Raw genomic sequence first — 27,705 nt, 5'->3', positions numbered from 1 at the left:
TAAATATTTTACAATTCAACCATACCAAGCCTTTTCCTGAAGTGATCTATCTTCACTCTAGAGAGAGGTTTCGTGAGAATATCAGCTCTCTAATCTGCAGCGAAAATGTATTCTAATTTTACAATATTCATGTCTACCATCTCTTACATAATGGTAAGGAATTCGATATGCCTGGACCTATCATGAAAAAATGGATTAATTGAAAGCTTGATGTAACTTTGATTATCACAATGAATAATCACAGGATTCATGACTTGCCCAAATAATCCCACAAGTAACTTTCTAAGCCAAACTGCTTCCCGAGAGGCAATCACCGTTACAATGTATTCGGCTTCTGTGGAACTTTGTGCTATTGAATATTGTGTTCTGCATATCCAAGATATCATTGCTTATCCAAAACTGAAACAACATCCTGACATACTTTTTCTGTCCTTAAAACTTCCACCCCAATCTAAGTTAGTAAATCCATGTAAATCTAAATCAACTTTCTCATATTTGAGCCTAAGATTAAGAGTGCCTTCTATCTCATAATGTGTTTTACTGCAACTAGGTGAATCTCCTTTGGCTAACACATAAGCTGACTTAAGGCATTAACAACATAGCAAATATAAGGTCTTGTCTTTATCAAGTACATAAGTGACCCAATATTCTGCTACTGCTTCTTTAAGTTTATGTAGACTAGTATCCATTGGAGAACACACACTTGCAATTCCAAATTCCAAATCTCTCCAAAATATCTGATGTATACTTCCCTTGATTCAATATAATGCTGTCAGAATTATGCCATACTTCCATTCCTAGGAAGTAATGAAGGAGTCCCAAGTCCTTCATCTCGAATTCTCTGATTAGATCTTTCTTGCATTGATTTATGAGATAATCATCCCCTGATATTAGTAAATCATCAACATACAGTATCAGAATTACCATATCACCTTTATCCCTTTTATAATATAAATTTGGATTAGCTTCATTTTGGAGAATCCTAAGCCGGTCAAATACTTATCAATTCTTTCATACCAAGCCCTTGGAGCCTATTTAAGCCCATAGAGAGCATTCTTGAGCCTACAAACAAAAACGTGAGGATCATGAGTTTCAAATCCTTCAGGTTGCTCCAAATATACTTCTTCTGTAATCTTTCTATTTAGGAATGTTGTTTTCACATCCATCTAATGTACTTTCCATCACTTTGATGCTTCAATGGCTGGACAAAGGTTTATCTGGCAACAGGAGCAAAAGTAGCAAAAAAAATTTCATAATCAATCCCTTCTTTTTCTAAGAGAATTCTCTTGCCAAAAACCTCGATTTATATTTTTCAATCCTACCATCAGCAGCAAGCTTTATTTTAAATATCCACTTGGAAGAAACAACAGATTTTCCTTTAGGTCTTGGAACAATTTCCCAAACATCATTCTTCATAATAGATTGGTAATCTTTTGTTAGCTTCTTTCCAAGCTGTATGTTTAATAGCATTTGAAGTATTGGTTGGTTCTAATTTAGACAAATCATTCATGTTTTCTATATAACTAGAAAATCTTTTTGGTCTTTTGCTTTCTCTGATTGTTCCAAAAGGTGCAACAAAGTCTTATGCTTCCTCCACTATTTTAATGACCTAAAGTGATCTTTTCTTTGAATTGAGTTTCTCCAAGATTTAGGTTTTGAATTTCATCGTCAATTTATTCCATGTTCTCCCTTTGAAACACAGACTTGGTATTTCTTTCAGAACTAGGTAAAGGAGAGGGTTCTTCAGAACTTAGGGCTCTTTTGAATGCTAGATCGTCTTCAAAAATTACATCCCTACTAAGTTCAATGTTTTTCTGTCTAGGTATGAAAATCTTATATGCTTTAAATGATTCACTATACACTAAAAATATACCTTTCCTCCCGGAGGGTTCTAACTTAGTTCTCTTTTCATTTGGAACATGGATATATACAAGGCATCCAAAAATCCTAAGATGACTTATAATGGGTTTAACCTTAGTAAAGACTTCTTCAAGAGTTTTATCTCTAAGGTAGGAGTGAGGGCTTCTGTTTTGAATATAGACATCAGTACAAGAGGCTTCTGCCCAAAGAAAATATTCTACATTTTGATCGAATATCATAGCTCTGGCAGCTTTCTATAATTGTTCTATTCTAACTTTCTACTATCCTATTTTGTTCTAGGTTATAAGAAATGGTATACTCCCTCTTAATTCCTGTTTCTTTACAAAACTTTTTAAACAAATCTAAGGTGTATTCCCCTCCATTATCAGTTCTAAGAGTTTTAGTTTTATGTCCTCATAAATTCTTAGTTAGTGTTTTAAATTCTCTAAATCTCTTTAGGATTTCTTCTGATTCTTTGCATTTTAAGAAGTAGATCCAAGTTTTCCCAAAGAAGTCATCTATGAACAAAAAATAGTACCAGAATCCTTCAAGAGAAGGAATAGGCATAGGTCCACATAAATCTGAATGGATTAATTCCAAAGCATTGTTGGTTTTTCTGGTGCTATCATGAAATGGACTTTTGGTGTACTTAGCCAGAGCGCACCCTTTGCATATGCTTCAATGGTCTTTATTTAGTTTAGGTAAACCAGTAACCATCTCCTCCATAGTTGATAAGGTTTTGAAGTTTACATGTCCTAACCTTCTGTGCCATATTTCATTTATGTTTGCAGCTTCATGAATTAAGGCTAGAATAGGTCAACTAGGTTCTGAATTTAATTCATACAAATACCCTTTTCTCTGACCAATCAATTTTGCTTTCTTAACTGAGTTCTTTACCCAGGTTATTACTTTACTGTCCATGAATGCATCATTATGTCCATCATCTTCAACTACCGTAATTGAGATTAGATTTATTTTTATTCTCGATACAAAAAGTACTCCTTTGGGAACCAGAGAATTTCCTGATTTTAGTTTTATGGTGCAATTTCGAATTGCTTTAACAAAATTTGCTAAATTATCACCGATGGTGACTTCGCCATTATTTTTTTTTGATATAGAGTCTAGTGCTTCTTTGTATCCTATAATATGTCTAGATGATCCACCATCAATCACCCATGTTTTATTTGAGACTTCATTTGATAGTGACGAATACAATACACGATTCTCAAGATCATAGTTATCTTCTTCCCTAGTAACATTTGTACAATTCACTTGTTTAATATTCTCAAGACAATTAGATCTATAGTGTCCAAACTTTTCACCTCTGAAGCGCTACATTTTGGATAGATCTTTCTTAGATTTGTTATTCTTTTGATTTCCACATTTCTTCTTGAAATGCTTCTTCTTGCCTTTATAAGAGTTTGTATTAAGAACATGAAGTTCTTCATCTTCTATTTTCAACTTCCCTCCTTTCTTTAGTTCTCTGTAGTAACTCTCATCAAATCTACTCTCAAAAAATGCTGATGAAAGCTCAAGGAATTTCTTCAAACAATTCACATCCAAGGGACGTATGACTGATATAGTATTTCAGCTAGTTTCAAATGACTTTTTCTTCAATTTGCATCAATGAGAATCTTGTGCTAGAAGACTACAATGGACTACACAATGACCTAACATGCATGTGCTACCAATTTTGACAATATTCAGTGCATATATATGATCTGAGCATGAGAAATGAACACCTACAGCCAACTGGCATTTTTACAAACAGTTGGTATGCAAACTAACTAGCTGATAAATAATGATATTAAATTGCTTAAATGACACCAGCAACTATTATCTTCTTAATTGCAATGAAAAATACAATGCTCATGAAATATGGCCAAAACTTTGGCATTTAATACAAAATGATAAGCTGGTATAATGCACACTTACAGCTGAAAGCTTATAACACCCTAAAAAGCAATACTAACAAAACAACCTGGGTGTAGGTGGCTGTAATAATTTCCTTCAATGCTGCCCCTTCTACTTTGCTTTGTTTGAACTGCTTTTTCGGCCTGCTTTTTCGGTTCTGCTTTTTCGGACTGCTTTTTCGTATTTTCTTTTTCGGACTGCTACCCTGTTGAATCTCAAGACCATATCTTTCAATGGCGTCAAGATTTTCAGCTTGAAGGGATTTCGTCCTTCAAACTATTGAGACATAATCTCCAGAACTACTTTTACAGACTGCTTTTTTCGCCTGCTTTTTTGGTTCTGCTTTTTCGAGCTGCTTTTTCATATCTGCTTTTTTGGACTGCTACTCTGTTGAATCTCAAGACCATATCTTTCAATGGTGTCAAGATTTCCAGCTTGAAGGGATTTCGTCCTTCAAACTATTGAGACATAATCTTCAAAAAAATTTCCAATTTCTTTGATATTTCCAACCATGCCTAAAAGAAGCTCTTCCATTTCTTTTATCGTGTTCTCACAAGGGCTCAATCCTTCATTTTCTCAATGTGGGATAAAACATCACTCCCTTTTATGTAACTTATGTCTCCAATGTGTTATAAAATAAAGGGAACTCTTTTAATTTAAATATTTCCCACAAACTATAGTCTATGCATTAATAAAGTTAAATATTTAAATTTAACTTTATAAAATAGCTTTATCAATGCATAACAAATTTTATCAATGATAAACAAGTCTTCTTGCCGATTTTAAACAATTACCATCGACATACCTCTGCCACTGGATGTCCGAACATATCCAAGATGACTTACTATAAATAGTAAGTATGCCCAAAGTTGCCTCAAAACCCCTCAGAAAGACCTGCAACTGAAACTATCTAGGCCAAATGGCCTCTAAGTCCCTTTAATGTCCTGGTTAGCCTACAAGACCATGGGGAAATAGGCTAACGACAACATCATGCTATGAATGCTAAAAAGGGGACATTACATTCTCTGGATTCTTCTTGAAGACAACCTCCCTAAGTTTGTTAAAGTCAGGAAGTTTATATCTAGCACTTACTCCTTGTGCGAAAGTTTCCCATGAAACTGGTAATCCATCTATAGCCATCAGTGTTAGTTCTGTATCACTAATGATGGTTCCTATACTTGAAAGTTCATCTCTTAGGTTGGCTATTACGAATCTAACCTACATAATCTATAGGTCTAATGGTACAGATCGTACATGGCTCTTCTATATATTTTTAATGAATGGCATTTAACATAATATATATGTTCTCTATAGATGCCGACAATTTGTAGGTAATTACCTTAGTTTGTTCCTGACAAATCTTAGTTAGACATAACTAATATTTGCATTAAGATCGCCGGCTTAGGGATGACTAATTTATTAGTTATATGCCAAGGGTTATGTCCCTTGAGGGACATATCCTCTAGAAGAATATATAGGCGGGTTGAGAATGTAGTTTGGAGACACACAATACAAGTAGTCTGATCTACAAGCATTCTTCTTCCCACGGATACATAGCAAAGTTGTTCAATCACACAAGTTCGAATTTAGAGGACTAGACCTGCAGTAAGCACATAAGGATCTCTGCCTCTCAAATCTAAATATACATATTGCTAGAAAGATCATTCTCAGCAACTCTGAGTCTGTTTTAAGGCTCACGAATTTGCAGATCTATACATGGTATCAAAGCCAAGTTACCAGATCTAGGGCTCTGCAAATTTTTCAATAATCAGAACTTTTATATATTTAGTAGTTGTCTTCCATTTCCAATGGCATATACAATCAGGCCTAAGCACAAATTCAATGGGAATGAACACTTTGAAGCATGGAAATTTAGAATCTTGATGATTTTTGAAGAAAACAATGTTAAACAATTTGTCGATGGACCATCCAAACAGCCACCAGTTGAACCTCACAAACCCATATGGACCAATGGAAATAGAAAAGCCATTCAAATTATCTTGGATGGAGTTAAGAATGATACCATACCTATATTTATGAAACACCAAACTGCCTACGATATGATGAACGCATTACAGAATGCATTTGAAACAAACAATGCAACCAAGGTCCTTGCATTAAAAAGACAACTAAATCACATCCAAATAAAGAAAGGAGAATCAATAAACTCTTATTTCCTAAGAGTTGCTAGCATTAGAGATGAATTGTCAAGCATAGGAAACATCATTAATGGATTGCCAGAATCATGGTAAACTTTTGCACAAGGAATAAGTGCTAGAGATCAACTTCCGGACTTTAACAGGCTCAAGAATGATTGTCTTCAAGAAGAGTCAATAAAGCTAAAGAAAGGAGGAAAACCAAAAGTAGAAGATGAAGAACTTCACATTCTTAATGCGAACTCCTATAAAGGCAAGAAAGGGGGAAATCAGAAGAATGGAAAGCCCAAGAAAGATCTATCTAAAATAAAGTGTTTCAAATGTGAAAAATTTGCACACTATAGATCTAATTCTCTGGAAAACTCCAAACAACAAGCAAATTGTACAAATGTCATTAGAGAAGAAGAGACTTATGATCTAGAGAATTGTGTTTTGTATTCCTCTCTATCAAATGAAATCTCAAATAAGGCATGGGTAATTGATAGTGGATCTTCCAAATATATAACGGGATACAAAGAAACTCTAGATTCCTTATCAAAGAAAGTTAACAATGAAGTTACTATTGGGGAAAACTTTGCACACTCAATTGAAGGAATTGGTAGCTGCACTTTGAAGCTAAAGATAGGAAATACTCTTCTTCTTCAAGATGTACTATATGTACCAAGGATTAAAAGAAATCTAATATCAATTACAACATTAGAAGATGGACACAATGTTGCATTCGTGGATGGCAATGTATTAACTTGGGCTAAGAACTCCTCCATCAAGAACGCTAAAGTAATTGGTCAAAGAAAGGGATATTTGTATGAATTGATTATAGAACCCAGTAGATCCATTCAAGCCCTAGTTCACGAAGCAGAAGATTCAAATGAAATATGACACAGAAGATTAGGGCATCTAAACTTTCAAACCTTATCAACTATGGAAACGATAGTTACCAAATTACCCAAATTAAATAAAGATCACCTTAGTATTTGTAAAGGGTGTGCTCTGGGTAAAAGTACTAGAAGTCCCTTTCATGATAGTACTAGGAAAACAAATAATGTACTTGAGTTCATTGATTCAGATTTATGTGGAGCTATGTTCATGCCCTCTCTTGGAGGATTCTGGTATTATATCTTGTTCATAGATGACTTCTCTAGAAAAGCATGGATTTATTTTTTTTAATGCAAGGAATCAGAAGAAATCCTACAAAGATTTAAATAATTCAAAGCATTAACTGAAAAATCTTCAGGACGTAAAATTAAAACCCTTAGAACAGATAATGGAGGAGAATATAAGTCAGACTTATTTAAAAGGTTTTGTAAAGAATCGGGGATCAAGAGGGAGTATATTGTTCCTTATAACCCAGAACAAAATGATGTACCTGAAAGAAAGAACAGGACAGTTATAGAAGCTGCTAGTGCCATGATTTTTGACCAAAATCTAGAATACCATCTTTGGGCAGAAGCCTCTTGTATTGCTGTATACATTCAAAACAGAAGCCCTCACTCCTATCTTAAAGATAAGACCACTGAAGAAGCATTTACTAAATTAAAACCCAATATAAGTCACCTCAGAATTTTTGGATGTCTTGCATACATTCATGTTCCAAAAGAAAAGAGAATCAAATTAGAACCCTCTGGGAGAAAAGGTATCCTTGTAGGGTATAGTGAAACTTCTAAAGCATATAGAATTTTCATACTTGTACAGAAAATTATTGAGCTTAGCAGAGAGATAATCTTTGAGGAAGATCTTGCATTCAAAAGAGCCTTAAGTTCCAATGAACCTTCTCCCTTATCAAATTCTGAAAGAATTAGTGAATTTGGATCCCAGAGAGAGAACCTAGACGAGGTTGAAAATGAAAATATGAACCTTGAGGAAATTTCAAAGAAAAGACCACTTTGGACCATAAAAACAGTTGAACCAGCTCAAGATTTTGCTGCACCTTCAGGATCAATCGGAGAAAGTAAAAGACCTAAAAGATTCTCTGGTTATATAGCAAATATGATTGATTTATCCAAAACAAAGCCAACCAATCCTTCTAATGCTATTAAACATCCAGCCTGGAAAGAAGCTATGACAAAAGAATATCAATCAATTATGAAAAATGATGTTTGGGAAATAGTTCCAAGGCCAAAAGGAAAATCCGTTGTTTCTTCCAAATGGATATTCAAAATAAAGCATGTTGTTGATGGAAGTATTGAGAAATATAAAGCCAGATTTGTAACGAGAGGTTTTTCTTAGAAAGAAAGGATTGATTATGAAGAAACCTTTTCTCCTGTTGCCAAATATACTACCATTCGAGCTATCTTAGCAATTGCTGCATCTAAGGGATGGAAGGTACATCAGATGGATGTAAAGAGAATATCTCTCAATGGAAAGATTTCAGAATAAGTCTATTTGGAGCAACCAGAAGGATTTGAAACCCATGATCCTAAAGCCTTTGTTTGTAGACTCGAGAAAGCTCTTTATAGGCTTAAATAGGCTCCCAAGGCCCGGTATGAAAGGATTGATATATATCTTACCGGCTTAGGATTCTCTAAGAATGAAACCGATCCAAACTTATATTATAAAAGAGATAAAGATGGTATGGTGATATTGATATTGTATGTTGATGATTTATTAATCACAAGTGATGATCATCTTATAGATCAGTGCAAGAAAGATCTAACCAGAGAATTTGAGATGAAAGACTTGGGTCTTCTCCATTACTTCCTAAGATTGGAAGTACAACAAAATGCTAATAGTATCATATTGAATCAAGGAAAGTACACTTCAGATATCTTGAACAAATTTGGAATGTGGAATTGCAAGTCCATGTCTTCTCCAATGGAGACCAATTTGCATAAACTTAAAGAAGCAGTTGCAGAATCACCTCCAATAGATTCTACTCTCTACAGATAGATGTTTGGGTCCCTAATGTACCTAGTAAATACAAGACCTGATATTTGCTATGTTGTTCATGCCTTAAGTCAATTTATGTGTGAACCTAAGGAGATTCACCTAGTTGTTAAACACATTATGAGATACTTACAAGGCACTCTTAATTATGGACTCAAATATGAGAAAGTTGCTTTAGACTTGCATGGATTCACTGATTCAGATTGGGGTGGAAGTGTTAAAGACAGGAAAAAGCACTTCAGGATGCTATTTCAGTTTACGATCAGCTATGATTTCATGGATATGCAGAAAGAAGTCTTTAGTAGCTCAGAGCTCCATAGAAGCCAAATACATTGCAACAGCAATGAACTCTCGAGAAGCAGTATGGCTGAGGAAGTTACTTGTGGGATTATTTGGGCAGGCCATGAATCCTACAATTATTCATTGTGATAATCAGAGTTCCATCAAGCTCTCAGTAAATCAAGTTTTCCATGAAAGATCCAAGCATATTGAAATTCCTTACCATATTGTAAGAGATATGATAGACAGAAATTCTATTAAATTGGAATACATTTGTACTGCAGATCAGACAACAGACATACTCACCAAACCTCTATCTAGAGTAAAGATAGAACATTTTAGAAAGAGACTTGGTATGGTTGAGTTGTAATTAATTTGTACTGTTGATTATTAATAAAATAATAAATTTTATTTTATCAGGCTATTGACTTTTATGGGCTCCACCATGTGTAATCATTATTTAAGACGTGACGATCTCTGAAATAATGAATACTTGTGCAAAAGGCATTATGAGAGATGATCTCTTAGATAATGCATAGTTACGGGACTCAGACTCGCCTCTACTCGGAAAGGTCAAAATCTTACTCGGACTTGGACTCGGCAAGAACTCGAAAAATTGAAACACCCATGAAATTCAAAGATTTTTAAGAATTTTAAGATTGTTTAATGTATCTTTTAGTCAATTAACATCAAATACATAGTAATTGAGATAAATAGAAGCTATTTAATACACATACACAATTTTGCATAGATCACATAAGTATAAAAGCGAATTTCTGAAAGAAAAAAATTGAATAACACAATATAAAGTTATAAATTATAAAGTAATAAACATAGTGCCACTCCAGTGTCAAAGACTCAAATGTCTACAATATTCATGGATTACAAATTCCATGGTATCAAATTCATAAGTTCAAAACATATATCATAATCAAAATAACAACTAGAAGACTAAGGCTCATACTAGTCTATGTCCTCCTACGAGTGCGCCTAAGATAAGTCATGGAAGACTCTAGAGCCAACCTCTCTCCCTGTGTCTGTGGCTGAGCCTGAACCTCATCCTCATCCTCATCCTCATCTTCACCCACCTAATCCTCGTCATCAGACTGGGATCCATCACTCCTAGCCTCAAGGTCCTGCACTCTATCTCCTCGTGATGTAGCCTCCTCAATTGTCATCGCTACTGCCTTAGCCTCCCGATCCACCTGATCTACCCACTCCACATCTTCATCACTGAAGGTAAGATCAGCCATCTCTGTGTTCCACTCTACATGAAGATCAACATTCTCTAATACAATCGGTGCCAAGGATTTGTCTATGGCGAAGGCAAAGGTTGTAGTGAACAAAGACAAGATCATTTAATTTTTTCACTGCCAACCTATTGCGCTTGTTTGAGTGTATGTGCTCAAAAAGGCTCCAATTACGTTCGCATCTTGATGCACTAGATGGTTGGCTCAAGATGCAAATCGCAATCCTCTGTAAATTTGGCACCTTTGTGCCAAACATCTCCCACCATGCATCTAAAACAAGAAAATTTTGAATCATATCAATAACTTTGAATTTATCACATTAAAATGATAATATCGTAATAGAATTACTATTAGAGATTAGGACTCTAGGATGTAGAATCAAAGATTTTTAGTATTTACCAGGCGTCAATTCTGTCCTACTTTTCTTGCACAACTCTCGCGCAAATAAGTCCCCTTGAGCTTTCTTAAATAGCTCAATCTCACGGACTATATCTGTTCCAACTGCTGATTCAGGTGACATTCTCTCTATAACATCTTAGAGGTTGCTCCATACCTCATCATCAGCCTTGAAATGTGGGCTGAATTGGTATGCTGGATTAAGGAAGTATGTCGCTGCATGTATAGGCCTGTGAAGTCGATTGTGCCAACGTCTATCAATGACATCCCATATAGGCCCATACCTATCTCGATTCCCTGCAAAAAAAGAATGAATGGCCTCCTTCACCCTATCCATGCCCTTATAAATGTAGCCCATTGAGGACTTCTCTCCATCAACAGTTCGTAGGAGAACAAGCGGATTTACAAACTGCAATCATTATGAAAGTTGGAAAAGAAATAATCAACTTTAAGTTTTTCTTTAAAAAATGAACAATAATTTATAACATAATTTCATAAACAAAATAAAGTTGAAATGAGGACAAAAAGGAAAATTACCATCACAATATCAGCAATCGGTGTCCAAAAAGAAGCCTCATCAAAAACGTAATCAGCTGCAGCAATCCCCGCAGTGGTCTTCGCATATGATGATGCAATCCACTCCTCACTAACAAACATGCGTCTCAAACCTCCCTTTGAATCAAGCAAAGATTTCAATGTGAGAAAACTGGTTGCAAATCAAGTGACCCCTGAACAAGACAACTCCTTTTGCCCATTGTGTTTCCTCATGAGGTTGAGGACCCATGTATGATTATATATGAATTTGCATACACTCCTTCCTCGCTCTATAACTGTTTTTATCCAAGGTATTTTAACAAGATCCTCTAACATGAGGTCAATGCAGTGAGCAGCGCAAGGGGTCCAAAATAAGTGAGGGTGTTTCTCCATAAGAAGTTTTCTCGCAGCAACATAATGTGTTGCATTCTCTGTAACCTAAGTCACAGGATTCGGCAAATCCCAAGCATGAGATTTGGATTTTGCCGAATATTAAATTTTTCTAAAACATTCGATGAAAATCGGTAGTATTCACCCGCAAAAATTGGAATGCTAAAAACGAACTAAGGATTCTGCAGACCTACAGAGATACTTAGGCGGCTTTTGTCTATGAGGATTTCTCACATGTGCCCATTGCAAAAATTCTTGCAACTCTATTTGACCAGTGTGGTTACCTGGCGCATATGGCTCACATTCTTATATCTCTTAAGGTTCGTTAAGAAATCTATTTTGTATATTTTGCACATTTTGCACCTAAGAGAAGTGCAATAACATGTCGTCTACCTCAACATATAGGAGAGTGGATTGCAGAGCCGCTAAGATTAAATCCCAATTAAAAGAAGTAATGGCAGACGAACCAGCAACATAGGAACCAAGGCAGCAATACCCACTGAAATCTAGCGTATTTATTTAGCTCATTGTAAGTTTAATAATTTCTTTTTTTTAAAACTGACAATGCACGGGCATAATTTCAGCTCTACAAACTCTCGTCTGCAATTTTTCGCTTTTTTCCTTTGTCGTTTCTAGCGCCTTTCATCAAATGTCTTTTTAAAGTTTATTTCATTTCATTGTAACGTCTTTGATAAATTTATTTTATAATTTATTTCATTGTAATGTAAATGTCTTTATTTATTTTATTTTTGATGGTCACTATTAAATTTATTTAATGTAATAATGTCTTTGATAAATTTATTTTATAATTTATTTCATTGTAATGTAAATGTCTTTGTTTATTTTATTTTTGATGGTCATTGTTAAATTTATTTAATGTAATAATGTATTGTAATCTATAAATGAATTATTTGTTTTATTAAATTTATTGAGTACAAATAAAATAATGTTCATTAATGTTAGGATTATTTCATTGTAATATAATAATGCATATATATTTTATGTATTCATTTTAAATGAAGTTTTTGTTTTATTAAATTTATAAAGTATAAATTAAAAGTTTTTAAAGTATTATTATATAATTTTTTAAGTAATTCATTCTTGAGATTTTAAAAATAATCGATCATTTGATATATATTTAAATAATCTATTAATGTGAAATAAATAAAAAAATTCAATGGGCCCTACTATCTATAAGGGTCGTTCCTCCCTGGAGACTTTTTCGCTACAGACATAGCGAAATGTACTCAGGGTGTCACTTGTGGGTGACCCCCCACCACCCCAACGGATGACCTCGCCCCAGAAACTTATTTATGCGCCTTTCTTGATATATTACATATATTTTAAAATAATTAATATTATATAAGGCGAATTTAATTCGAATTTTTTTCCGAATTTTTACCCTTTCCAAACCTCATTCGAATTTTACAGTCGTCGAACTCGAATTCAAATTCGAACCTTGTGATTTAGTCTGTAACTACCTACACCACATTCTCCTCACCCACGTCCTTTATCACTTCATCCATTACCCCACAAAGATATTCAGCATTCTTTGTTTTTACTCAGGCATCAATTGATTTCAAAAAAACCGTGGCACTTGAAGAAAAAGAAACAAATTAGTTTAATGATTAATGATGAATCATGACTCATAATTTATAAACTTAATCACTTAAGTACAAGTTCTACTTCTAAATTTATAATGTCTAAGACTCTTAAGTACAATTACGGTTTACCTAATGAAGAGGCAAGAAAGTTGAGGAGTGTTCTACTCCTTCTATCAGTCCAACCATCATGATGGTGCAACCCTTCCTCTTCCACACCTCACGCTGCTCCTTGATTTCAACTTCTACATCAGCCACCCTTTGGTTCAAAATAGGGCCTCCTAGCTCTTCAGCACTAGGGGCTTTGAACCCCGGACCACAAACAGCAACAACATCGATTCCAATTTGCCAATAAGGGGACCTAAAACAAATAGAATAAAATTTAAAGTTAAACAAATTAGTATATTATAAATAAATTTGAAAACAAAAGACAAATTAAAATAAACAAAATAAGCATATTATTGTCTCTTGAAAGTTGAAACTTTGAAAACAAGAGAAGACATAAACTCAATTTTAAATAAATAAGTACCTTGTTGTATTGAATGAAATGTTGTTGTACAGGAAGAAGTCTCCAAGTGCCAATTTTGCATAATCATGTTTATCCTTGTTCCAACCCATGCCCTCAAGCGATGGTTGTGCACTTGGAGCCATGCATGGAGCAAACATAGAATCAAGTGTCGATCTTTGCTTACGAATGTGAGGCCCAATGGTCCCACTCGTAGAAGTAGTGGCATCCGTAGGTGGAGTAGGGGATAATGGAGAGCGAAAACTAAAAGATCCCTTTTGGGCTACGGCTAGTTGTGCCATTTCTTCATGTTGCTTCTTTTTCAATTCTCTTTTCTCCATTTTTTCCTCTAGAAGAGCTTGCATGTCTCGCATAACATCTTGGGGTAGATCTTTGCATTTTTTAGCATCACATCTAGGTATATGTGCTAGGTGATATTCAATCTATTTATTTCTCCCCCATTATACACTACACCGCAATGCCAACATGTAACAACTCCCTTTTTATGCCCCGAGATGGCATGTTTCCAAGCCCTATCCCTTGCTATTGCACTTGGGTCTGCATTAGGGTTAAATAGAGGCCTAGTTCCACTTTCCTCACCCTGAGACATAATGTCAAAATTCAATGTGTTTGCTGCTAGCCTACTACAATATGAATGTAAACAAAATTAGAAGTAAAAAATAGTAGATATTAGAGATTAGTAATAGAGGGTAGAGACCAAAAAAATTTAAACAAAATGAGAAGTAAATACTAAAAATACTAAAAGATACGAATGTAAAAGTTTAAGACATAGTACAAAACAAATTAAACAACACAAAGAAATGCAACTTGTAGCTTACCTCTTCAAATTTGCACAAACAATGGAAATGCAAGTTTGTAAAAACCTCCTCCAAATGCTCCCTTAAGCTCCTTTCAATGTTTTAATGCAAGCTACAAAGATGCACAAACCATTAGCAATCAATGCTGGAGAGCCAACCGGTTTGCTGATTTCTCTCAAAATCCCAATATTCTTCTCTAACTCTTTCCTCTCTCTTGTGAGCACAAGCAAATGGTGGAATGACCTTTTTAGGTCAATAACATGTTATAAGAACCAAAAAAGTCAACATAAAACAAAGCATTTTTTTTTTTTTACCCTTTTCCTTCTTAGCCGCCGTCGAGAGCCTTGGCATCGAGACTCGACGAGTCTGGCAAGTCCTTGGACTCGGCGAGTCCATGTGGACTCTGCCAGGACTCGGTCAAGTCCGAGTCCAAAGGCAAATTGCCTCGGAAATCAGGACTCTACCTCGGACTCGTAGAGTCTTGGTCTGACTCAGCGAGTCCCGTAACAATGAGATAATGTACTATACAGTAGATTTTAATGTAAAATCTAGTTGAGTTTTAGATCATCTTGTGACATTGGCATTGCTATGTTCATGGGTCACAAATTGGATAAAGGAAGTTTTTTTTTCCAAGTTTAACCTATATTCTGGTAGATCTTAAACTCATGATCTCATTGTGATATAGAAATACCAATTTCTCTGAATCACAACATGTGTCTTATCACTAGTAGCAGTGATTTGTCATATCATAGTTATAGTAATATGACTTTGTATCATGTGTTCTATGATACCACATACTAAGAAGAGACGGACAGATATAGAGTATTAATTCTTTCTTACACATGCATATTGATATTGCTAGATATGATATCTCTATAGGATTATCAGGGTAAGAGGGAATGTTACGAATCTAACCTAGATAATCTACAGGTCTAATGGTGCAGATCGTACCTGAATCTTCTATTTATATATTCTTAATGAATGGCATTTAACATAATTTATATGTTCTCTATAGGTGTTGGCAATCTGTAGGTAATTACCTTAGTTTGTTCCTAACTAATCTTAGTTAGACATAACTAATATTTGCATTAAGATCGCCGGCTTAGTGATGACTAATTTATTAGTTATATGCCAAGGGTTATGTCCCTTGAGGGACATACCCTCTAGAAGAATATATTGGCGGGTTGAGAATGTAGTTTGGAGACACACAATACAAGCAATCTGATCTACAAGCATTCTCCTTCCCACGGATACATAGCAAAGTTGTTTAATCACACAAGTTCGAATTTAGAAGACTGGACCTGCACTAAGCACATAAGGATATCTGCTTCTCAAATCTGAAAATACATATTGCTAGAAAGATCATTCTCAGCAACTCTGAGTCTGTTTTAAGGCTCATGAACTTGCAGATCTGTACATTGGCAACCCTTAGGAATTATGAATTCATCAATTCTCCCTTCTTTATTTGAATGTGATTTAGTTGTCTTTTTAGTGCAAGAACTCTAGTTGCATTGTTAACCTCATATGCATTTAATAGTGCATTCATCATAGCAAATGTTGCTTGTTAGTGCGAGAACTCTAGTTGCATTGTTAACCTCATATGCATTTAGTAATGCATTCATCATTGCAAATGTCGTTTGATGTTTTGTTAGCATGGGTACGATATCATTTTTCACTCCATCTAATATTATCAGAATGACTTTCCTATTTCCTTTAATCCAGAAGGATTTATAAGGTTCAACTGTAGGTTCTCTGGATGCTGAAGTCAACAAATTGTTTTACATCATTTTCTTCAAGAATCATCATGATTCTGAATTTCCAGGCATCAAGGTGTTCTTTCCCATCAAACTTGTCCTCGGGTCTGATTGTGTATGCCATTGAAGATAGGAGAATGATGCTAGATACATATAAGGTCTGATTACTTAATTTGCAAAGCTTAGGTTCGAATACCAGAGCTCTTATACTATGTAAATATTCTGTAAATTCTGCAACTAATTAATCTGATATAACACCTTCTATGTGCTGGAGATTGTGTTGGTCAATTTCAGATTGAATATTGGTTCTTTTTTAAGAGAATAGTTCTGCAACAATATGTATATCCTGCTGTGATTCGTATGAGGTAATGTATGCTAAAGAAGCAGACTTAGATTGTGTTGTGTGCTCTTTATCCACAAACATAACCTCCATAAATATGGCGCCCAAGGGGCATGTCCCTAGAAGAGACATGTCCCTCTCTACGTCGGCCAGAATTCCCTCTCAAAATCGGCACCCATTAGGAAATATAATAATTAGTAATTAAACTAACTATTTTGTTCATAGTTGAACTAAACAAGATTACCCTAAGGGAGACATCAATTATGCTTGAGAACTGAACAATTATATTTATAGACCTTCCAAAGGCATCACATGCATTATCAGATCAGTACGATCTGTTTCATCAGACCAGTTTGATTACAATGTTACAGAACTAACAACTTTAAGAATATCATCTTGATTCACGAAACTAGTTTATTTTTGTATTAGCAACAAAGTTATGCAAACATTTGCATACTTGTAGCTTAACCCAACAGAGTTTACCATATTTATTAGAATACTTACAAAAGAAAAGGCTGTCTGAATCCTCTACCTCTTTACGATCCTTGCTAGACTTCTCTGATGCAGCCTTTATATTAAGGACCATGTCTTCAGATTTACCTGTTGAATCACTCTCATCCACATCAAGACCTTCGCATATCATTAGAAAATATATTTGTGAATTTCTTTACCTTCAAAACGGATTTCTCTTCATCAAAATGTTCTGCATCTAAATATCCTCAAAGCTCATACCATCAAAATAGACAACACAAATTTTCTATGAGGATTGCAATGGAGTGCTGCAGTGGTGCAGCTTCTTTGAGATCAATATTTCCCAAAAAAGGAGACATCCCTTTATTCTCCATTTAATAATCAAATTCGCTTTAAAAGACTTGAAAAAATAGTCAAAAAGATTTTCCATCTCACAATCTCTATGAAACCAATCGAAGTTCATATCATTCAAAAACCTATCCCAACATCTAATCTTCGAAGGGCTAATAGTGAAAATCATTTCCTTCATAGTAGTCCTTAAATAAGTAAACAAAAGTGACCTCATTACTCTTCCATCTTCTTTTAGAATGCTCACTCAACCCCAAGTATAAAAACAAGTAGAAGTCAGACAACCCCAAGTAAAAAAACAAATAGAAGTCAGACATTACTCGACTAAAATTACCACTTTTAGAGTTCTTCATACTCCTAAAAAACCTTTATACCATCACTTAAAGGAAATAGGTATAGTGGGAACATCAGAACTCACTTGCAAGCATCAATCTTCCAACTTTTGCTTGTTTATGATGATGACACTTAGTCCTTTCTAAATGTATTATATGACCTACCAGGTTTCAGTTTCCTGATGATCCATTTGGCAGTACCATATGAGAGTGATCACCAAGTCCATATTGGATCAAAGAAGAATTGCAATTTCATGTACTATGGGTAAACTACGAAAGAAAGAAACAAGTTTGCTTTCCATCATCAATTCACACGTTTAGATCAATTTCTTAACTCCTTTAACCACACTATGTATAAGATTTTAAAAGAGCTTCTAGCTGTCACCTCTGTGAATGTCATATTATCATCAGCTTTCTAAATGTCTTTCTGAATATCCAATGCTGTGAGCTTCTGTATTTAAAGCCACATATACAGTCTATTAGATGTTGCCAACTTTAAATGATGCCTTAGAAGTTTTAAAAGTATTTAGATGTCCCTAACAGATCGTTCAGAAATATCTAGAAAAGACAAAGTCTTTCAGCACAATTCGAACCAAAGATTTTGAAACCACGGCCTTCATCATAAGTGGCTTCTCTATAGACAGAATTTATCAAGTCAATCGAGCTTTCCTGAAGAATTTCATTTTCAATTTTAAGCTTCTAACATCACCATAATAGTTTTTTAAATTTGCAAAGTTCTCAGCTCTTCTTCAAAACCTTGTATTAATCAACATTCGTAAAATTCAACAAGTAAAGCCTTTTGACTATTCAACTCATTAAGTACGTGACAGCCTATAAGCAAATGGTAGATAAGCAGCAAAATTATTGATAGAAATCTTTTGTTTTCAAATTTTTACCCTCATCTCATTGCTCCTAGTGGATGTTCTGCATGTTAAGAATTATAGTATATGACATAGAATTAACTTCAATTTATTATACATTAGCTTTTAGTTAGTTATTAGTTGCGAATTAGTTAGTAGTCAATGATCCTGGTAGTTAATAAGTCAATTGGCTTTATAAAGCCATATAATGTAATCATGTTTTGAAATGAATGACTGATTTGTGTCTTATCGCCTTGTGCATCGTAATTCTAATATTCAATACAGTACCAAAGCAGATTTCAGAAGAGGTTTCTCTGAACTTTACCCAGCTCATGGCTCCATTTGTCTGGTTCATTAAGCAAATGGTTTAGCAGATAGCACAAACCTGATGTGACTAAGTTACCTTTTTAATGCCCTTCTATTTGTTGCAGGTCAATCAATGCAAACAAAATTCTAGATAAAAACACAGACCTTGTGCGAAATCCAAAGCTTGTACGTCCACCTTCCTTTCATATTTTGTCAAGACTAACAGTACTAGTAGATATCAAAAAACTCTGGAAAAACCCCATTGCTAGCAGCCATGTAATGACCACCCATTTTTTGTTTTTCGAGGAGACTTGCAAACTACTAAGTATTATCAATTAGAGTGTAATTTTCAACATGGCATTTTGACAAACACTTAGCAACATACAACAATAAATATGCAAAGTCCAGAACCTCCTTATTTGTTTATAAAATATTGATTCTGCAATAGAAATGCTTACATACAATTGTCTTATAGGATGCAACAAATATTCAAACTCATATTTAACAATTACAATGCCTAAAATGAACAGTATGATGGAAGGAACCTAGAATTAGTGATCTGCAGATGAAATGACAGCATCCCAAACTTTTGGTGGGCAAGAATGGGCAAGAAAACTCAATGCAACAATGTTCATGCACTGTAGCAGCACTATTTACAACACTATAGCAATTTCACTGCTCACACACACTGTAGCAAAACACTGTTCACACACACTGTAGCAAAACACTGTTCACACACACTGTAGCAAAACACTGTTCACCCGCACTGTAGCAAAATCACTATTCATGGCACTGTAGATAAAACACTATTCATGTGCACTGTACCAAAATAACTATTCATGGGTGCATAACCTAAACTTCAAATCTCTTAAATCATGTGCAAAATCACCAATAAATCCCACTATGTTTCCTGAATGAAAACACCCGATAATCCTCCTGATTGTGTCTTTCAACAGCGAAGAGAATGCTAGTAAAGAGGGGTTTCGTCCTCCAAGCTCAACAATTACATTTCCCAAAAATCCAATAGCATAATAATAATATCATCCAAGCATGCCCCAACTCATTCCAGCCAAGAGAATATAAAGTCCCGCAAGAAGTCGCCTTCATTTGCATAGGCAATGTGGGATAAATGGGAAATACCTTTTTAAAACAACCTTATAATAAAGTGACTTAATTGATAAGTCTTTTATTTAATTATCACTATATAATAAAGTAAATTAACTTTAGCATTAAAATCATATAAGAGTCGAACTAAGAATACCATGTATGATAGCTCATCGGAAAGAGCTCAACCAAATCTACCAAGCCGAACACCTGAAATCCCCATATCACTTGACTCCCATTGACTTACTAAAGTTAATAACTCCAAAAAATATTGCCAAATGAGCTCCCTAGCCACTCCATTAGCCTACGGAAGCTCATGTCATAGGCTAACCTATTGACCCTAATGGTCACATCAAGTAGGGGACATTACAGTCTACCCGCCTTGAAATTGCTTGCCCTCAAGCAATCTCAGTTCTAGATGTTGCAATACCTACTCTTTTTCCCAAGTAGCGTCCTCCTCTAGTAGGTTTCTCCACTTAACCAAGTATTCCTTAACTACCCTATTCCTAAGAGTCCTCTCTCGAGTATCCAAAATAGCTTCAAGGACCAACACAAGCTTCCCCTCCTCATCCAATGGCGAAAAATCTGCAGAAGGCTACTGGCTTTCTTAAGTCTCGACACATGGAACACATTATGTACTCGACTGCCCTCTGGAAGCTCAATCTCATAGACGACCTCACCCACTCTGCAAATCACTCTGTAGGGGCCATAAAACCTAGGCTTCAGCTTCTCGGCTCCGCTCTTCTTGAGCATTGACTGTCTATATGGTTGTAGCCTCAAGTAAACCATATCCCCTACCTTGAAACTACGCTCTATGTTGTGTTGATAACCATACAACTTTTGTTGATTCTAAGCTAGTTGTATGTATCCTACAATAAGTCTTTAGCTTTGGAAGGGTATGTTACATCCCAAATTTTGCTACATTTAAAATAATCTTCTTGCCATTGGAAAGTTCATGTGAAGTTGGTCGATAAATTTGTTGAAAATAATGGTACATGTGAAACCAATCTATCAATATAGTTGTTGAGATATTTTGATTCTTGTGAAATGGAAATTCAATAATTAATTAATGTTTCATGTGACATGTTAGTTGTTATTATGGTAATTGGAAAACAAATATCTTAGAAATTGAAAATGATTATGTAAAAAAAATTATTATTATTTCAAATTATTGGAAATTTGTTATTACCTGAAATCATTTCCAATTTGCAAGAGCATGATGACGAGGGGAACTGTTGCCAAAATGAGAGTTAGGAAGGGTGACACCCAAATCCACGATCAATCCATTAGGTATGAATCTAACCACCACGACTAAGGATGAAACAACTAGACAAGCAAGAAAGTACGAGGATGACCATGAGCTATTCAATTAAAACTAAATAACAATAAAAACATTCAAATAAGAAATATTACCTTCATTATATGGATGAGTCTCAATGTGCCTATTATACGATCATGTCTTAGTATGATAATATCGTATCTATACTCAAAAATTGTGTGGGTATAAAATCTGTACGTACATATACACATATATGTGTATGTGAATCTCAATATTTTGGCATATACATTTATATATATATGCATGTGTGTGCGTATACATTAATATACAAAGGCATGAGTGCAGTTAATTTATCACCCTTAATCGTTTATGTCAATCCTTGACTTTGGTTATTTATTATTTATTTAATTGTTGGAGCGGCCACCTTTTGCCATGACTCCTAAGGCATCGGGTTTTATGATAATCTTTATTCATAAATGAAATTAAAGACCCAAGTGAACATTCTAGCCACCTCAATCATTTCTTGCATAACTCAAAATGCACGTGGGTGACTTCTTGATTACCTTACTCACCTCTTTGAGGATGTGTTATTTGTATTGCTCTCATTCCCTCTCTGGCGCTCTCCGCATTCATGCTAAGTAGTGTTGTAATTGGTGGTTGCTTAATATTGCCGAGCCTATAAGGAAATCCCGTATATTATTCTTCATCAATTTTGATTGTTTGCTCTCAAAAGTGGGTGACATCTTCCTATGCTGATATCAACCATATCTCTCAAATCATATTTGCAGAATCAGGTAATGCATTATATTCATACTTCAGTCACTGTTTATTTCATGCATTCTAAACTACCGCTTTGCCTTTTAGAGCGAGCCTTGCTCGTTTTACTGAACATCATAATCAGGTTGAGTTGCTTGATGTATTCTTTTCCATTATAATTAGTTCAAAAAAGTAATTACGTGATTTCCAAAAGGTTATGCATGTGATACTATTGGAATTCAAAGACACGTATATTCTCTGTCATGAATGCTGAACCATACAAGGATATGATTCATATACCCTTGAGATAGTGAAGCTGCTCTATATATGTAGGAAATAATATTTAGAGTAAAGGCTTTACTTTCTTGAGATGCCATAGGCCAGAATTGCCATGAAGATGGCAAATGTATAAGCACTTTATTTAAAATGGTTATCATATATTGAACCTCCCAAGTAATCATCTAGGAGAACCAACATGGTCAAGATGAATGGAATGAGCGGGAAGAATTCTGCAATGAAAGAATAATACAATCAATAATAACATTTAAATTTAGTAATAAAGATAGCTCATGGAAATCCTTGTATGCATTCTTGTAGTCAAGTTGAGCAGTGGGCGATCGGGCATATAAGTTGCCCGTCTGAAATCCTTGGCCAAGGTAGGTAATGGCATGTTTTCCACCATGATCACCAAAGGTCAGAGTGCTACCAGTTGTGCAATAGGCTGATTGTAAAGTGTCTGTAGCCTTGACAACTGACTAGTCGACACTCTAACACTAGGATGATCAATGGTTGGACAACGGTGTCCCAAGCCAACTCCTAGCGTAGGGAGGGCCTTTCTCAATTGAGATTGTGTGGGGATACTAAGGCTCCGTGATTGGGAGGTTAAGTTCATGGCAATGCTTCTCCTCTCTTCCAGACACGAAGGCCTGCACAACTCAGTGTCATCAATCGCTAATTCTCAGGTAACCTTTCATGTTTTTTTGCATTTCATTTGAAAAATGTGTTGCTTCCATGTATTTTAATATTTCCTAAAATCAAGAAGTTAGATTAGGACATGGAAGGAAATGGTAGTTAATTGCTGAATGCCATGTGAATCTAGTAGTTAGATGGTTGTTAGTTTCAAATTATATGGAAATGTAAATTATAGTTAACTCGTATTTCCACTCCACGTGAAAGATTAGAAGAACTGATTTAACTATATCTGTTTCCATTCGGTTAAGATTAAGATGTTATTTCTTTTATTTAAAGGTTAATTAGTTTCAGAATTCTAACTCGTTAAATATTCATATTAAGCACCATTCTATTGTGGGTGCATTGATGGTACACAGTGTCACTAAAATTGAGTGGAAAAAAATGCAGGAGTTTAAGGTTGTTCAAAGATGTAATCATGTTCTCAGTAGGCACCATTCTATTGATAGTATGTTTTCGGTATACTGTGGCACTAAAGCTGCGATATTTTTCTCCTTTCTCAATGAACTTAAAAAATCCAAACTATTTTAGAAAGCTATTGAATAAAAGCACAAAACCAAGAAAGCATTTCAAAAAAATATCAGAATTTAATTCATATTTTGATGTGGAACACAAAGATGTTTTAATCGTTACTGTTGATTGAATTTATCTTTTTCATTTTCTCTAAGGATTTTAGAGCTATGAATAATAGATTTTGCAGTTGCACATTATAATAAGATGTATTATGCTAGAAATGGATTCCCAAAGGAGAAAAATATTTGAAGGGGACAAATAAGAGACAAACAAAGTCATTCAAGTAGTCAAATATGATTCAAGCCAACTCTTCATATTGCAGCACCAACATATTATGTCCTCACTTGCGGGGGGTATTAGGAATTATTGTGCATGACATAGAATAATATAATATTTAATAATTTTAAATGTAGATTTTAATTTATTATATGTTATTTTTTTACATAGCAATTAGCTAGAAATGGATATCCAAAGGAGAAAAACATTTGAAGGGGATGAATAAGAGACAAAGAAATTCATTCTAGTCAAATATGAGATAAGCCAATTCTTCATATTGCAGTACCAAAATATTATGTCCTCACTTAAGGGGGGTATTAAAATTTTATTGTGCATAACATAGAATAATATTATATTTAATAATTTAATTTATTATATGTTATTTTTTACATAGTAATTAGCTATGAGTGCGTTGGTAGTTTCTCTTTGTTCATTATATTCAATACAGAAAAATGAAAATTAACTTAATTCTTTTATTTTTGTAAATCAAGTCCAAAAATGTTTGATCTTCAAACATCTAAATTCGAAGTAATATCATATGCAAAAAAAATTTCCCTCTCCAAAATATATTCTCAATCCTCATGTAAGAAACGAACTCTAATTCTTCTACTGTCTATAATGTCTCTGAGTAAGAAAATAAGTTATAACTCTAAATTTTTGATTGTCAATAATGTCTATAATTTCAGACAGTTCAAAAAAATTCACACAATTTGTTTGCAGTGTCTAATTCTCTTTCCACAAGCCATTCATTCTTTTATATACTTGAAAAATGTGGTATCCCCACACATCTTCAAGCAATCCCTGTGTATTAGTTAATTGAGAAACTGTGTAAGAGAAACATCACAAGATGTCACCATATCATAGTTTATGCAAGAACCATACTTGCACTCTGAATCTGAAGTAGAGCGTTCCTCAAACCAAGCAAAATATATATGATAATACACCTATAATAAGTGCCTCTTTCCTGAGGCAGTAACAATGCTAGTCAGTTTGAATTGAAGGATATATATTCTACCATGAAGCATAATAATCTCTCATTAATGCTTTGTTTATTGGCTTATGCAAGGACCACGTAAGGAATGACAAAACATCAGTTTTGAGCCAATTATTGCATCTATTCTTAAAATGATCAAAACTAAAAACAGATGAAAGCTGTGTGAAATTTATATATATCCAAAACACTGCATGAAAACCAAAAATAATATATTGAACTAAATAATCTAAAACTGAACTGCAAGAAAGGTCTGGCCGATTTCATGCCTAACAACATACCCTTTGTTGAAGTTTCCAACAAACTTGGATATACAATATTGATCATCGTATCAATGATGCTTTCTTTGAGGGAGACTGAATCATTTTGCAAAGCAAAATGTAAACAAGGCATCTCATAATCCTTTCCCCCATATTTTTTAGCAACATTGCAAGAATCACTGCAATCAAAATGGAATGGAATCAGAAGTTTTAACTGCAAGTGCCACTGAAAATAGTTATGATGCAAACTGTGTGTATGAGAATCACTAAATGAACGCATCTTCATGACTACCATATCTATTGTCACATACTCAACCATCTAATAAAGATTGCCAAATAAATAAGAATACACAACATTTCTAAAACAAAAGATACAGAGGGATGATGGATAATTAAGACAAAAATAAACCGCCCAAAATGTGACATACTCAAACATCTAACAAACATTACCCAAAGAAAAGACCACACATAACATATCTGAAAGAAATGGATAATAAGGATGATTAATAATGAAGAGAATGAAAAAAAATCCAGAATGTAAAAGGGAGTAAAAGGAACAATGTTACAAGTTCTATACCATAATCATGATGTGCTAGATACATCAGGATTTTATCTATCTTCCTCCTTTATCCATTTGCATGAATTTTGTGAAGCTGGGAAAGGCATTTAGATTGACAGGATGAATCTGGCTTGTTTCCTGAATGATTATTTCTTAAGTAATTCTGTAAGATCTAACAGAGTATTAAAAAACAGGTAGACATTGCTTTGTGTACAGAAAAAGCTCGTGAAAAACTCTAATTAATGGCAATTGACGAGTGAAAACAGAGAAAATTCAAATCCCCTTATGGATGCCAATGTCAGTTTCCATACTGGCAATCCCTATAGGAAAATATTTCCTCAAATAACATATAGCAAGATTCAGCAACCCAAACTTCTAGACTGCATCAGCTTCCAGGCTGTTTGGAATGATTAATTCCTGCATGAAGGCTTCTATTCCTAGGCTAATCGGATCTAACCCTCCATGGACCCTAATTCCAGAGGATTAAACTTGAATAGAGGACAAGCACTAAATCCAAGATCAGATTCTTGGTGAAGGCTTTCCATAATACCCTGCACTCAAGACAAATCAGAAGTATTTTATAGGTCGTAGGCTGTAGTATGATTGCTGCCCATTCTTGGGGTCACAGAACTTCTATTCTAATCCACAAACTAGGTTCTTACATATACACCATTATGGGTGTGAAGTGTCAACCAATGAAGCTGATGGACATTTACGAGCTTTCTAGAAACCTTAACTAAGAGAACATTAATGCCTTTAGGCCACTCATAAGAATCCAACCTAATACCAAAGTAAATTAGCCAACACACTGCTTTCTTTACCTGGGTTAAGATTCTTGACACCAAATGGCTTTTAAATCACTGCTATTTCTGTCACAAAAATTGCTTGATGTAATTTCCCTTTTATTTGGATATCACAAGAATTGCTTGATGTAATTTCCCCTTTATTTCAAAGTTTAAGTTGTCAAAATATAATAAGTTTAATGAATACTGAATTTCATTATTTGACAGAGTATTAAAATGTTTTTCATAGTGTGAGTTCAAAAAAATTATGTAGTTTTATTATCATTCCCCAAAGTAGAAATCAAATTAAAAGGCGAAATAAAAAGACAACAAAAAAGGGCAACAAAGAGAGACCGAGGGAAAATGAAGAGTCGCTGCAATGGGCTTTAAAGGAAGAGAAGGTGCATTCTGAATATGTCTGATTTATATTTGGTCATTGTTCTCTGTGAAAATTTGGAAGCTTCAAGCTTTCAGTTCAAAATTGTTAGGACAGAAATCCCTGGAAGTTTGGTCAATTGGACAGAAACCCAATTCAACTTTAAAGTAGATTGACGACAGAATTTACAACTAGGCACATTTATGATAGAAGTATCTGATTTCTATATGGAAAACAAGATTGTAATCATATATCTTCATATTTAATTCAGAACTCTATTTCAGTTGTCTATTACATGATTTCCAGTGTAATCTGTTGGTTTACAAGAGATCAGTTTAATGCAAAATGCTTGTATAAATTTATGGGGCTCAGTTTGAAAAATCGAGAGCAAATATCCTGGGAGGATAATGGAATCAGAGCTCATTCTCCTACCAGCCTATGAGTTTTATGAGTGACAAAAAAGTGTAATTTGGTTGTTGGTTCGATTTTGGGACTACATTGGAATATAAAGAAATGAATCATTTCCGAGTCTTATATCTTGTTGGGAATGTATTTTATTCACGTGACTTAATATCCATAAGCCATCAGACTAGTGTTCAGGTTTGGCAACCATTTGTATTTGTTGGCACATATTTATATCAGCTTAAGACTTTACCTTATTATATCAGAGTAATATAATATTGGTGGGTCCACAATTGGCATATGAGATGATTATTCAAAAAGTTAGAATTTTGAACAGAACAAGGGAAGAATCTTTCAGTTTGTAAAAAATAAAATGAGGACAATGGCAGGTCAGAAAAGTGAGCTGTTCTCCAAAGCATTCAATGTTGAACAGCTAAGGGA

At 34.6% G+C, this 27,705-nt stretch overlaps 1 protein-coding gene across 3 annotated transcripts in view; it reads right to left on the bottom strand.

Annotated features, from left to right (window-relative positions):
- Positions 1-27,705, bottom strand: part of LOC149573020 (DNA-directed RNA polymerase V subunit 1-like) — a 323,206-nt gene that overhangs the window by 125,469 nt on the left and 170,032 nt on the right. For all 3 annotated transcript variants that reach the window (XM_089814168.1, XM_089814169.1, XM_089814170.1), the window contains one exon: positions 25,167-25,324. In XM_089814168.1, the coding sequence (XP_089670294.1) occupies positions 25,167-25,324 (158 nt within the window). The remainder of the gene's footprint in view (positions 1-25,166; positions 25,325-27,705) is intronic.

Source organism: Cupressus sempervirens, chromosome 2 (assembly GCF_028749045.1).
Source record: "Cupressus sempervirens isolate cs-2001-9-10 chromosome 2, ASM2874904v1, whole genome shotgun sequence".
NCBI lineage: Eukaryota > Viridiplantae > Streptophyta > Pinopsida > Cupressales > Cupressaceae > Cupressus > Cupressus sempervirens.
This window is presented reverse-complemented; position numbering and strand designations above follow the sequence as displayed.